Source organism: Dermacentor silvarum, chromosome 4 (genome assembly GCF_013339745.2).
Source record: "Dermacentor silvarum isolate Dsil-2018 chromosome 4, BIME_Dsil_1.4, whole genome shotgun sequence".
Lineage (NCBI taxonomy): Eukaryota > Metazoa > Arthropoda > Arachnida > Ixodida > Ixodidae > Dermacentor > Dermacentor silvarum.
In genome coordinates this window covers 83,535,612-83,550,854 of record NC_051157.2, presented here as the reverse complement: position 1 = coordinate 83,550,854, position 15,243 = coordinate 83,535,612, and the positions used below count along the sequence as shown (strand labels likewise).

The window sequence follows — 15,243 nt, the reverse complement described above, 5'->3', positions numbered from 1 at the left end:
TAGGCATTATAGCTAGAAAATGCCCCCAAATGCCCTTCAAAGCAGCTGCTTGCCTTTAGAACAACGTACTCAAGCATGCTCCCTAACAAACAATTTTTTACAGAATTACTACACAATATTCTCACAACAAACACCTTCGAAAACCATTCCCCAATGTAAAATGGGTCATCTATAGCCGCAATCCGCAATAGAAACTTAAGAGATGTTAATGCACACAAAAAGGTCCTGACGAAGACAAGACCCCTTGCCAAAATGTTGGCTCCAGAGCTATCGCTTGTTTGACCACTGTTGATCACTTCATCTCCATGTTCCTGTGTGCCTCGATCTTGTTTGAGTGAGTGAGACAACTTTATTGAATATCTGCAAATTAATGGCCTGGGTCTAGGTCGCGCCGTGGGCAGCAGAGACCCTGTCTCTCGGTAGCTTCCCGGGCTTGCTGGATGGCCCAAAGTTGGTCCTGGAGGTCTGAGCTAGTCAGTGCGGCTCTCCACTGTTGTCTTTCTAGTTAATACCAGTACCCAATCACTAAGTAAAGAAATATACTGCCTAAGGCGGTATACTAATAGGTCAGGAACTGCTAGTGCTAACCATAATGATTGCTCGTATGCAGTGACGATAACTGCGGCGCTGACATTGCTGTGTGAACATGCACCATAAGAGTATGCCTGGCCTCGTGTTTTCAAGCTCGCTCCAAGTTAAGAGAGCATGATTCTGACAGCTCTATATTAGGCCACTTACTCTAGCAAACGCGATAAAAAAAATTCAGTCATGCATGGCTTGCACCTCTAAAATGCATGCACTGCACAATATTTCAGCATGCACAACCCACGGACTGTATACTTACGTCATAAAATATGGTATCTTCATAAAGCACTCATCTAAAACAGTAGTGAGGCACAGAGGTGGCACCAGTTTCATTAGAGGTATAGAATTTGATTGACTGATTGACGGATTTAATGTCTTAAAACACTGGGGCTATGATAGACACCATAGTGGAAAGCTTCGAATTATTTTTATTACCTGGAGTTCTTTAACGTGCATGTAAATCTGACTATACAAGCATTATTGCATTACACCTCATCAAAATGTGGCCACAATTCGAACACATAACCAAAAGCTCAGCAGCAGAATGCGACAGCCACCGAGCCACATGATGGGTTTGAAGTAAAATTTAGCGGGGCATTGAAAAGAAACAATTAGCTTAGCCTGGAAAAGTATGCTTGAAAGCTATTTTCATTAGCTTTGTGGTAATAGACCAATTATTAGAAGAGAAACTGGAGTTTAAGAGTTCTTTCTTCTTTTCTCCTTTAGTTTTTGCATATTTTCTGGCTTAATAAGTCTTAAAGTAAAAGTGCCCTTTTTTTTCTTCTTTAATTGTAGAATGGTATGTTACTAATAAAGCTCAACTTAATTTCTTTAGCATCCCTTTAACAGCTTTTCAGTTACAATGTAAAAAGAAAAAAAAAAGAGAAATGTTCTAGATAAAGTGAAAAAACAAGCAAATGAGCATTGAAGTAAATACTCTGTACAGGTGTTCATAAAACAGTTTTCACTATAATAAACGCATAGGAAATGAAAACTTACTTGCTGCTTTACTCTGACGTGGGTGTGGAGAGTCATCAGGGCTTCTGAAATGAAAACAGGCATCAGGTGACAAAGCGCATGTGAAATACAAAGTAGCCAATTGCTGGCATTCCTTAGTTACCTCTCAATGCTGTCCATTTCACCATACTTTCGAGACCATTCTGGCGAGCTTAAGGTAAACGTCTCTGATGGAACAAAACAAAAAAATAGCAACCTGGATCTGAACAGTCACTAGCATTCAGTTTACAACAATGTAATTTGGGACTAACCTCATGCAAGCACCATGAGAATTGCGACCAGTCGTAACTGTACAGTCTACAACAATCATTGGACATTTTGCAAATATTGCATCACGATGCAAGCTAGATAAGAGGGGCCCGGTACAGGTTAGAGTGTTAAAGCTTGTTACAACAGGTCCTCAAAATTTTGTTAAGTTAAGAATGTAGGTCTGGTGTATATGGAGTACACTATATCACTGATATCACTTTACGAGTACTGGTTGCGCACTTTAGACAGTGCATGAAGGAATTCATGTGGCTATACTTGCAGATCCAATGCACTGGTTGGAATTGCTGTGAAGTGAGGCTTTCCTAAATCCTATAAAGCTAAATGCGATGCATACAATTGTCTTTATTGTCATCTATGCAATGTGCAATCTCACATAATGTTCAAGTTTATGTTCTGTGCCGGTCACAACTTTAATGTGATGCAATGTTTATGCTCTACGCTGTTCACAATCTAAGCCTAGATGAAAACAGCAGCTCATGCGCATGCACACCGAGACGCCAACGCAATGGTGTCACGACAACAAAGGTGACGTTGGTCGAGGGGAGAATGGCGAGGACAGATGTAGGCTGGGAGAAGTACGACGTGAAAAACATGGGTAAGCTTGACCATTATTTTTCTTGTTTCATTCCTGTGTCCATGGCGTAACGGAAGCTGGCGTGCCTGAACGCAGTCCTGTGCCTATTCAGCAAGACCGCAACCACAGTAAGGAAAGCCCGGGAGGGTTTGCTAAGAAAGCTTCCCTTTAAAACTGTAATAATGAGTTACTAGGCTCCTTTGCCAATCTGCAATCACATTAGGGTCAAGTCTTTACGGAGCTGTTTCTTGCCGATTTCTATAAATGTCATTCTTGATGCAATGACTTGTCTTTTTTTTTTTCATTACAAGGGTCGACCAATCATTTGGACAGCCTCGTTTCACTTTGCTCCAAAGCAATGATGTCCTGCAGTTCCTTCTTTCTGGGGTTTTACGTGCCAAAACCAGTTCTGATTATACAAGTAATGCTTGCTGAAGTTAAAGTGTGGGAAATGGAGTGCTGATGACTTAACTGGAACATCAATGCATTTCATCACAGATTATCAGGGCTTATTTCTCGAAAGTGGTGTTAAGTACAGGATGTCTGTAAAATGGAAATCATTTTATTACTGCTTGGCTTCAATTCTGCAATTCTGACATATACTATAAAGTGATTAACACAATGATACTTAGTGAAACTGTTAATTAGCTTGCATCGCTCTCACAATGTGCCTTGCTAGTAGCATCCACCTTAACAGGTAACTTGACTCAGGCGACAGACTAACGGTAGCTACCACAGATCTTTAATAAGTCTGTTTCCATTAAAAAGGATAATTGGTGCATGTTGGCCATATATAAATATAGCCTCCTTTAATTAAAGGCATGCTGCATCTGGGTCCCTTCTTGTGATGATGATGTACTGTCTGCCACCTACATTTCATCATGTTAAAGTAAACATGCTTTTGTACTTTCAGTACTGCTTTTAATAAGTAAGCACAAGTCCGTGCAGAGGCTACGAGGGTACTCAGTTCTAAAGGAGAGCTCAGACTCTGTAGGTTCCATGTAACATGGGCTGTCCTAATGACTCAATATTTTGGGAACTATGGGCCAAAGCAATAGAGAAAGTTCATAACAGCCGAAATTCATAAACTTTATGCAAAATTAAAGAGAGTTGGCCGGTATGCAGATGGATCCGAATTGATATCCTTTGTAGATGGACTTAAAAGCTTGTACTCAAGTGACATCATGTGCTTTTTGGTGTGACAATGCATGATTAAGGGACAGGAAGAGCTTGTAGAGGAGCATGCGATTATATCTCTATAATTCGTGGCTTCCCCACAGTGTGTAGCACTGCCATGTTTGCAAAAGATGATTGTCACATTATGTAACTGATGCGCATGTCATTTAAAATTTATTTATTTATTTACAAATACAGGTTTCTCAAACTTGAGACAATGCAGGAGTAAGTACAGAAAATTAAAAAAATACATAAAAAACAAACGAATAACATGGTTAGGCAATTCCTTTGCAAACTCAGGCAGTGATAGCTTCGCACAGTGAAGCATCTAGGTTGCTCCATAATTCAATAGTGAATGGAAGAAATGAGAACCTAAAACAGCCCAGGTACCACCTAAAAGGAGCAATGTTAATGAAACATTAATCAGTTTAGATTAATGAAATATCCTTTCAAGGCAGTACTTTAGTAAATTTGGTGACAATACGTCGATTGTTAAGAGAAAATAAGGGTCAAAGTTCCATTTTTCGAATTTGGCACAGCAACCACTGCACCAGTACGTCAATGTGACGACACAGATTTCAAAGTAGTTTTCCATATTTGGAACACTGTGGCTCAGTAAAAGTTCTTGAAGCTTGCCTAATCCAGCCTTTGGCTCTCTTAGAATAGAATGTAGTCCATACTTAGCGCTAACAAATTAACTAGGTCGAACAGTCATCGTCAAAATCAGTGACGTCATGGCAAACTGGTGTGGAAACTTAAGGCGGTGTTGTTGCCACCCGTCTTTTGTTGTTGAGTCTTTCCTAGCTTACCCACCTCCTTTCATGGCAAAAGTGGCTTTTATGGTATTGTACAAGGTAGGTTACTAGTAGAGCTCAAATCATTTTCCACTTTAGTGTACCTCTAAGCGCGTGCGTTCTACGGGTAGAACATGCTCACAAACGCAAAAGGAACACCAATGTAAATTGAAAAGTGCATTTTATACACCATGAATGCCCATTCACAGGTGCGTCTGTGAGCCAACGTTTCAAGTGATCAGACAGTGCCATGAAATGAAGGAGAGAAGTCACTATCACACTGATTAAACAAGCACTACTTTCTTTTGAACAGATTCGAGCCTAGACATGCCAGATGCATAATGGGGTGACCAAACAACTGACGCGTATTCGGGAAGAGGCCTCACATGGGATTTAGATGTTGCCAATTTGAATTCTTTAGTTTTGCCTTTTCGAGTTCTCTTTAACCCCTTCCGTGCCTTGGACAAGCTTGGTTCGTCCACGTTTCAGGTAAAAACGGTCAAGAACAAACTCAGCTCGTCACCAGTACTTTACATTTTCTAGCAATGCCATGGACGAGCATAGTTCTGTCCGAGTACTTAGTCATGCTTGTGGTAGATGGCAGCACACAATCCTTAGGACAGCACAAGCAGAAGTGAATTTATTCTTTCTAAAGAAGCAAAACATGTTGGCAACCTAGATCTCAAAATAATTTGGCCATTCTTGGTCAGAGTTCGGAATAAGTGGCACAGAAGGGGTTAAGTAACCCAATTTTCTAAGTGACTTTGAATATAGTGAGTCGACATGTTTGTGCCACTTCAGGTCAGCGATGAACGTAACATACGCAAAGGTAATACACGAAAGTCAGTGGTCGCTTTTTATTTGTAAATGATGTCACTCTTTTCTCTAAATGTTCAAAAAATGCAATCAAAAATGTAAGAGCTGCTTCAGGAGTGCTTTGACATTTCTGAGCTATAACTTGCCCCAAAACGGTGCTTTTTCCGGACTTCTGAATTTCTTGTGAGGTGCGAAGGGACACATTTTTATACACAAGCTAGTTCCATAAGAAATAGATTGTTTTTTTCTGTTACTACAATAAAGCTTTTGTAAAAGTTGGGTACTTAAATTTCCTGCATTCTGATAATTTTAAATTTCTTAAGATAGGTGTACACTGCATGTATTGTGCAAAAGGTTAGCAATAACACGTAGTGTTCTTTTATGCAGTCGTAATAATTTGTCTTTCCCATGATACGCAAACTACATAGGTCACAGTGCCGATAAATATGTGCATATATTTTCATCGACTGTGAATGTGCAAGAGCAAGGAGGCATATCATTAAAACATACATGCTCGCACTGAGAAAACACCACCAACAACAGCATCACGCCCCATTACAGCACGCATGCTCTAGCAACAGTTTCATTGGCTTAGTTTCTTTTGTACAGTTTGCACATATTAAAAACTTGCCTTGACATTGCTGCATCACTGTTTCGTGTTGTCGATGCTACAAAAAGAAAAAAAAAAGTGAATGCATCAGTTACTGCAAATTTGCGCAGCCACACAAATTAATTTGACACAAAGCACATGCGTTTCCATACTTGCTTGAATCAGCTTTAAGCCATAGATCTGCCAAATATGTGCAGTTTAAACATCGATGTTTGCATAGGCAGGCACCAACACAACAATGAAGACATCTAGACATCTGCAAAGCCTCAACAGAAGAAAAATCTGGTGCCTGTATAAGTGAACAGCTCAGATGATCCTCTCTCACTTCTCAACAATGCTGACTCAATCAAATGGCAAGGTAAAGTAGTAATATTCATACGCTACCAAACCAAAGGAATGCCAACACTGCACTCACATTGTCCCTTTATCTACACCATATTTAAAAATGTCAATTCTGTGGTGTGTCCTTTCAGGATGTTGCAACACAGTTAAAGCACGCATTTGGATGGAGTACTTGTTTCACCCCCAAAACTGCATCCTACTCTGTATGAACCTTGTGTCATGAGCAAAAGCACGACTTACCAGCCCAAAATGCTGCAATCAAACAAAGAGTTTTTCAAAAAATGTACTTGAAGTGAAAGTTGTACAAGCTGGCATATAATTCTGGGACATCAGTACCACTATATTGTAGGAAGGGACCCTTGAATAAAATAATTGTGAAATATTACAATCAAGTTCTGAAAGCATTGTACATACGAGTGATTTGAATGGAGGCAAGATTGTATTTTCTTCCACTTTAATTTCCTTTTTCTTATGTCAGCAATCAGATTACAAATCTAACTCATGTCCCCGAAATTCATTTTCTATATGCTTTCATTGACTGTTCATTGAATGTTGGCCCTAGTACGGTTATTGACTAAAATGAAGTTACTTGTACTTCAGTTCCGTTCTTCTCTCACTATTTAGTAACTGCAGCGCAATGCTTGCGAGGCCACATCCTGTGTGTTTATTTTGAAAACTTATGACACGCGTCCTGAAACAATATTACTCTTTAGAGGTTACGTGTGCCTCAAGTAATTAACTGATGAGAAAAACCTGGTGCCTACTAGGCAGTTCGTTTCGTTGCGGACAGCTTGCACAGCTGACAAAGTCTCAGGAAAAAAAGAACACATCGCAAAATAGACAGGGACATGAAAGAGCGACACGCACACAGCGCTGACTTGACATGAAGGAATAAATATATAGGGTGTTTCAGCGAATGCTTTCAAAAATCCTTAATATAGCACAATTCTAGTTCATGAACTGGTCTACTCGAAGAGGTGGACATTACTTGCACAAAACATTGAAATGCATAATCGACTAATTAACAAAAATTTACTAATTAGGTTTTTAACTAATTGCCTGATGGCCCATATTGCAATTTACAAATTGTAGCCGTTGAGTTCGCAAGGCGGATCCACTTGGAATGAATTCTCGGGATGACACCAGTTTCGAGATATTAATTCCCGAACTTTGCGAAGAAATGCATTGAAGTTCCAGTTAGGCTCTTAAGAAAACGTCACTTTATGCATTGAAGCACAAAATTAGCTGGAACGCCAATGCATTTCTCCGCAAAGTTCGGGAATTAATATCTCGAAACTGGTGTGATCCCGAGAATCCGTTCCAAGTGGATCCGCCTTGCGAACTCCATGGGCGCGATCTTGTACGTGTTCCCAAATGGAACGGAGGCGGTCCTTTCCATTGAGCCGCACACGATTGGTCAATTTGAGCGTCACAGTTCAAATTGACCAATCGTGTGCGGCTCAAAGGAACGGACCGCCTCCGTTCCATTTTGGAACGCGTACAAGATTGCGCCCCATGGCTACAATTTGTAAATTGCAATATGGGGCCATCAGGTAATTAGTTAAAAACTTAATTAGTGGATTTTTGTTAATTAGTCGATTATGCATTTCAATATTTTGTGCAAGTAATGTCCGCCTCTTCGAGTAGACCAGCTCATTAACTAGAATTGGCCTATCTGCCACAGGCAACCTTAAATAAATTTTGAAAGTGTTCGCTGAAACACCCTGTATATGGTACTACCATGCTCAATATGTGAAAAATCAGCAAAAACATGGAGCATCATTTTCAATGCTGATAATGATAGCCACACGCTGGACAATGCACATTGAATGTTTGCCATTCAAACCTTGTAAAGATGTGCTATTTCCCGAGATGAAAGTGCAGTCGAAGGTGAACTGACACACGAGCTATCAAACTTCCTGATTAAATCTGCCTCAATGATTTCACGTGTCAGCTGTGAACTATGTTTAGCCAGCACTTTGTTTTTGTCAAAGTAAGGCTTAGACCCGTGATCATGGCAATGAATACCCAGATGGCCCTGTATTGTGTTGTACACATTGTTATGGTGCTCCCTGAGACGATCATTGAAGCACCTGCTGGTCTGTCCAACGTGCTTTATTCCACAAGAAAGAGGAGTCACATACACCATGCCAGCGGTGCAGGAGACTAAACACTTCCTGTGTTTCACAGAACAACGATCACACTTGGTTTGTGAAGCAAACTTGCAAAGCTTCGATAGTTTTTCCGGAGTGGAAAAAACCACCACAACACCAGTGCATTGCCCTACCCTCTTCAGTTTGTGGGACACATGTACACACGCAAGTACTGCAAGTTTTTTTTTTTTCTTTTCCACTGGCGGATGTGGTGCTTGATTTTCGCCCAACTTGATTTGCTTAAAAAGCTTTTCCGCGACAGATGATACTAAAGCCTTCGTGTATCTGGCAGATAACAAGCGGTCGACCTGAGCATCAAAACTTTTTTGCATAGAATGCAGACATGACCCTCTGAGGGCATTGTTGAGGCATACATTAACGATTCCTCTTTTAACTAATTTTGAATGTGCTGACTTGAAAGAAATAAGTGGTTTCCAGTTCCTCGGTTCAAATGATCAGCACAAATGTCTACTGGACAAGCACAGCTTGACGTCCAAAAACCTTAAACAGTTATTTTCAGGTAGCTCATGCGTCAGCTCTAACGGATGCAGGTTTTGCCTGAATACATCTAACACTTTCCCTGCAGCCTGCTCAAACACCAGCGCGGGTAGGACAACAGTGCTGGCGTTGCGGTGGTTTTTTTCTGCTCCAGAAAAACTATCGAAGCTTTGCAAGTTTGCTTCACAAACCAGGTGTGGTCATTGTTCTGTGAAACACAGAAAGGGTTTAGTGTCCTGCACCACTAGCGTGGTGTATGTGATTCCTCTCTCTTGGGGAAAAAAGTACGGGGACAGACCGGCAGGTGCTTAAATGATCGTCTCAGGGAGCACCATACCACACTGTACCGTGTACAATGCGGTACAGGGCCATCTGAGTATTCATTGCCGTGATCAAAGTGCTGGCTAAATATAGTTCACAGCTGACACGTGAAATCAATGAGGCAGATTTCATCAGGAAGTTTGATAGGTCGTGTGTCAGTTCACCTTCGATTGCACTTTCATCTCGGGAAATAGCATATCTTAACAAGGTTTGAATGGCAAACATTCAGTGTGCATTGTCAGCATGTGGCTATCATCAGCATTGGAAATGATGCTCCAGGTTTTTGCTGATTATTCACATGTTGCGCATGGTAGTACCACATATTTATTCCTTCATGTCTTCATGCACAAACTGTTGCAAGTGAGCGCTGTGTGCATGTCTCTCTTTCATGTCCCTGTATATTCTATGCTGTGTTCTTTTTTTAGATGAGAAGCACCTTATAGTCGGGGCTATGTCACTCCCTCCATCCCTCCGCCGCGCGGCGTCCACACCCCTACTGGGCATGCGCATCCTCCTCCCCTCCCTCTCCTTGTCTCATCTCTCCTCTAGGCATTCCTCCTAAGAAGATAGCGTCAACCTTTCTCTTTCCTCATGAACCACTTACTACTGCAGATTGCTGCAGATTGCGCAACGAATGGCAACACCTGCGGCTCCGCGCGCGATAATGTGAAGCAGCTTAGGTTAGAGGCGCGACGGTAGGCGCCCCAAAGGCACCGGCAACAGTCACCAACGCCGCGCGCGTTCGGTGCGAACGCGGGCAAAACGCCGACGGCGTCGACAACAGTTCTGCGCGTTGCTGGTGCTGCTGCATGTCCAAGTTTATACGGCTGATAAAACTACCTTGCGTCGACCCCATGGCTGCTTCGCATACTACTCAGGGTTCCCCTACGGGAAGATGGTGTAATTTTTTTTCCCAATGTATCACCAACACGCCCAAGCTTCCACGCTAAGAAGTCTCAGGGCCCGGAGAAAAACGCAGAGACGGCAGCGTCCCTGTATTATAGAGGGGCACTGCTCACGGTGAAGCGATTACAAATTACTCTATTCGATACTTTTTTTTTTCTCAATTAGGAAGTCTTTAATGCTTGTGTGGAGACAACTTGGTTGGTTGCGAAAAAGTCACCAACGCCGCGCGCGTTCGCACCGAACGCGGGCAAAACGCCGACGGCGTCGACAACAGTTCTGCGCGTTGCTGGTGCTGCTGCATGTCCAAGTTTATACAGCTGATAAAACTACCTTGCGTCGACCCCATGGCTGCTTCGCATACTACTCAGGGTTCCCCTGCGGGAAGATGGTGTAATTTGTTTTTCCCAATGAATCACCAACACGCCCAAGCCCCGGAGAAAAAACGCAGAGACGGCAGCGTCCCTGTATTTAGAGGGGCACTGCTCACGGTGAAGCGATTAGAAGTTACTATATTCGATACTTTTTTTTTCTCAATTAGGAAGTCTTTAATGCTTGTGTGGAGACAACTTGGTTGGTTGCGAAAAAGGGACGAAAGTAATTGCCCGAGAATACTTGGCAGCGAGCTCAATCACAGGCAGAATTACTCGAGAAGCTCTCCGCCGGAGAGTATTGCTACAATAAGAGGCGGGGAGTGTAAGAGAACTTTGTTAGGAACACTATTCTCATTCATACAAACAAGAGTATTACAAACGCCCTCCTCAATGCCTAAATTCGCCCGAACTGCCAGCGTTCCAGCAGAATCGCTGAAAGTAATACTGTAGCACGAACATGCAATGAAGTACTCACCGCCTAGCGCTGCTCTTTCACATAGCCACACACATTACCCCCTAAAATTGGAGAAGCAGACCGACAGGAAGGCAACGCATAGAAAAAAGACGTTTGAACACAGAACACTTCACAAACACGCCTTCAAAGGATCCAAACATTTGTCAGGTCCAAACCAACGAAGCCGCCAAGCGGGCCAGGCGGCCAAGCCATCAAGCGACCAATCGCACCAGCCTATCGTATTTGATCTGGCCAATGGCAGGACATAGAATGCAACGGATGGGCAGGATGCAACGGAGATAAGAAAGCCAAGTCCCACCCCGCGCACAGCACCTTGTTAAACTAAACTGTAGCCTGACTGTAGCCAAGTCCAGCCAAGCGGAGCCTGACATGGCGCGACACAAAAACATTTGACAAGTGATCAAAAACAAATATCTATTAATGTATGTCTGTGTTCTCACACTGGTGTTCTCTTTAAACCATCTACGGAAAGCATAAAATCAGTAGAAATGCAGCGTTGTACGCACAGCATGGCTGAAACAGCAACCCTAACTGATCGTGGCGGAATCGATTGCAGCGCCACTTGTGGAATCGCACTCGTTAATCGCTCGCTGAGCCAGTTGGAAGAAGTAGACGCACTTGTCGCGTTTTGCAGCAGGCGCTTGCAAAGGCGCTCGTTGTGTCGTCTTCGTTGTGCGGTCATAGTTTCCCATGCCTTGAGTGCCACTCTTCTTATTATACAAAGGTTAGCCTTTCAAGTGTGTGGGACTCTTCTGCAGTATGGGGAACTGGCAGCTCGAAGTGTTTAAAATGAGCATATACATGGCATTTCCAGTCGCGCTTTTCTACGTGTTCAACCAGCCGCAGTTCTTCGAAGAATGGGTGGTAAAGAAGAAACGCGAGTGCTTTCCTCCTGCAGACCCTGAAGCAGACCAGCAACTCAAAGACTTCATCAACGCGTTCAAGGCCAAGAAGCGAGAAGAACTGGCGAAAGAACTGGCCGCCGTTTCCGATAGCACCTCGAATGGTCATTAGTGCCAGTGACTCGCCGGCACTTCATGTGGCAACATTTCTCGCCGCGGCTTATTTAGAGCTGTTCTCGAAAAACCACAATGCTGTAATGAAGTCATCCAGCACATGTTCTAATTTAGGATGTGATAATCGGTGCTTCCTGCCCCTTCCGTGGATGGCGTGCACGTAGTAGCATTTTGCTGAGCAATGGATAAATATGTGGCAACGTTAGATTGTAAGGACAAATATACACCTAAGTATTTATCACAAAGTACTGTTCTTGATGTCGAATTCGGCTTTATTATGCCGTAGGTGCAAGCTCTCCTTTCCAGCTAAGTTTGTTTCCTTGAACAAAGTCCCGATCGCAACGAATGTGATCCTCGGCACGTCGAGAGTAGGTTGTTTCTCGCGGGCCAAGTGCAGTGCATCAAGAAGCTCAACGTTGTACAATAATTAGATTCCCACCATATCGAAAAGCAGATTCTTTGATAGAAACGTTGACCCGTTGGCATGATTTCCGATTTCGGCGACCGCATTTCGAAGGATGCAGACAGTAATAACATTTCTAAGGTACTTTGGGTTTTTAAAAATTTTATGTGCGTAATGTACAGCAATGGCAGTGCAGCCCTTGCCTCACTGGAGCAAAATGCTGCGATGCGATGAATAAGGGGCCAGGGTGTAAAAATTGTGTTTAGCTCCTAATAGAAACCTGAGACCACATTAGAGGCATGAAACGCAAAAATATAGGCGTTTCAGAGCTTCCAAAAATGTGTAAGATTTGCACAGAAATGAGCTAAACCCAAATAAGCAACGTGATTTGGTGTTCATAATCGCACAGGCTATAGGCACAGGCAGTGTGTGACAGGCATATTGGCTGGTACATAACACTTCATTGTTCATCAGCCAGTGAATTGTCATAAAATGGTGAGCATAGACAGGCGGCCTGTTGCTTAGTATTCTATAGGCCACACTGTGACATATTCGCATAAATATCAAGTGCTTCGCATTTTAATTATAAGGATGGGCATCACCTACGCAAAAAAGCTTCAGAACACATTATCTGTGAGTGAATTGCATCTCGGCCAGTAAAACTTCCCTATAACTGAAAGGTGCAATTCTGTACGACCACTGAACTGTACCCCCGAACTCGCAAAAATACAGGAAAATCAAAATTTTTCACGACTTCTCGATATGATCAAGGATGGATGAGATATCATACTTGAATAGCTTGCGGCCCTTTATATGCAATTCCTCACAACTTCAAGTGTACCAGAAAGCCGGAAGAATGCCAACATTATACTCATCCATAAGAAGGGAGACTTCAAAGAATTGAAGAATTATAGACCTATTAGCTTGCTCTCAGTATTGTATAACATATTCACCAAGGTACTTTCAAATAGAATCAGGGCAACACGACTTCAGCCAACCAAGAGAACAGGCTGGCTTCAGGAAGGGATATTCTACGATGGATCATATCCATGTCATCAACCAGGTAATAGAGAAATCTGCGGAGTACAATCAACCTCTCTATATGGCTTTCATAGATTATGAAAAGCGCATTTGATTCAGTAAAGATACCAGCAGTCATAGAGGCATTACGTAACCAAGGACTACAGGATGCATACGTGAATATATTGGCAAATATCTACAAGGATTGCACAGCAACCTTGGTTCTCCACAAGAAAAGTAGAAAGTTACCTATCAAGAAAGGGGCCAGTCAAGGAGACACAATCTCTCCAATGCTATTCACCGCATGCTTAGAAGTATTCAAGCTCTTAGACTGGGAAGGCTTAGGAGTGAGAATCAACGGCGAATATCTCGGCAACCTTCGGTTTGCAGATGACATTGTCCTATTCAGCAACAATGGGGACGAATTACAGCAAATGATTGAGGACGTTAACTGAGAAAGTGTAAGAGTGGGGTTGAAGATTAATATGCAGAAGACAAAGATAATGTCCAATAGCCTGGCAAGGGAACAAGAATTCAGGATCGCCAGTCAGCCTCTAGAGTCTGTAAAGGAGTATGTTTATCTAGGTCAATTACTCACAGCGGACCCTGATCATGAGACAGAAATTTATAGAAGAATAAAACTGGGTTGGAGTGAATACGGCAGGCATTGCCAAATCCTGACTGGGAGCTTACCACTGTCGTTGAAAAGAAAAGTGTACAATCATTGCATTCTACCGGTGCTAACATATGGGGCAGAAACTTGGAGGTTAACAAAGAAGCAAGAGAACAAGTTGAGGGCCGCACAAAGAGCGATGGAACGAAAAATGTTAGCCCTAACGTTAAGAGACGGGAAGAGAGCGGTTTGGATCAGAGAACAAATGGGAATAGCAGATATTCTAGTTGACATTAAGCGGAAAAAGTGGAGCTGGGCAGGCCATGTAATGCGTAGGATGGATAACCAGTGGACCATTAGGGTTACTCAATGGATACCAAGAGAAGGGAAGCGCAGTCGAGGACGGCAGAAAACTTGGTGGAGTGATGAAGTTGGGAAATTCGCAGGCGCAAGTTGGAATCAGCTAGCACAAGACGGGGGTAATTGGAAATCGCAGGGAGAGAGGCCTTCGTACTGCAGTGGACATAAATATAGGCTGATGATGATGAACCTTTAAAAATGTTCTAGTGCCTTGATTGTCCTGCAGCATAAGCAATGCATAACAATTATTGCTGTAAAACCTGGGTCTGTTTGCACTGTGCAAAGTCTGATGGGGAAGGAGACAATAGTTACCAAAAAAGAGCATGCTGTAGCTAGTTGGCGGGCTACTAGTTAAGTACTACGCAAAATGGCGCTTGCCATACACAAAAGGCGACATCTGCCATGAGCTATTCTAAGGCAGATGGGGAACCATCAGCAGTTGAGGTGGTTTTCCTTGCAGGTACTTCAGTGAGATGTCACCGGAACCGCTGTATTCATCACAACATAGTCGATGGATCAAGATCAAATTTGCCGTAAAGAGATGTGAATGCAAAGAATGTGTGTGTAGATCAGCCATTATATTCTTGTTGCTGCACTTTTCTTAGCACCCATCATGTGTACTCATTTGTGTTCATGCTGTTTTTGCTGAATTCTAGTATTAAATGAGGCCGCGAAAGGCTTGGGAATGGAAGGCTGATGCTCAGGAGAGACACAGGTACCCCACAAGTTAGCCCAGCAAGCTGAAAGTTTTGAACAGTAGGCAGAGATACAATCGGCAGTCTTGCAAATAAGAATAAACACGGCGGATAATGGGGGCAGGGCTGTGTATTTCCCCATCATTGCAAGCACTGTGCTTTATTAAAGTAGCACACTTTCATGCAGGTATTTGTGCGTCTTCTAGACTCTTGTGTTCCAGCTATGAG

At 42.8% G+C, this 15,243-nt stretch overlaps 2 protein-coding genes across 7 annotated transcripts in view; one reads left to right on the top strand and one right to left on the bottom strand.

Annotated features, from left to right (window-relative positions):
• LOC119450315 (uncharacterized) overlaps positions 1-11,099 on the bottom strand; it is a 39,766-nt gene extending 28,667 nt beyond the window's left edge. Inside the window, exons 1-5 of one of the 5 annotated variants that reach the window (XM_049665789.1) lie at positions 10,909-11,099; positions 6,425-6,542; positions 5,864-5,900; positions 1,706-1,769; positions 1,585-1,628 (exon numbers count right to left, since the gene is read on the bottom strand). In XM_049665789.1, the coding sequence (XP_049521746.1) occupies positions 1,585-1,628; positions 1,706-1,769; positions 5,864-5,879 (124 nt within the window). In that variant the 5' untranslated portion in view covers positions 5,880-5,900; positions 6,425-6,542; positions 10,909-11,099. Of the gene's footprint in view, positions 1-844; positions 879-1,584; positions 1,629-1,705; positions 1,770-5,863; positions 5,901-5,994; positions 6,023-6,424; positions 6,543-10,908 lie in introns of those variants that run through there. The other 4 variants (XM_049665788.1, XM_049665787.1, XM_049665790.1 and 1 more) reach the window with 4 other exon arrangements.
• LOC119450320 (glycoprotein 3-alpha-L-fucosyltransferase A) overlaps positions 1-15,243 on the top strand; it is a 243,594-nt gene that overhangs the window by 142,417 nt on the left and 85,934 nt on the right. The window lies entirely within an intron of this gene.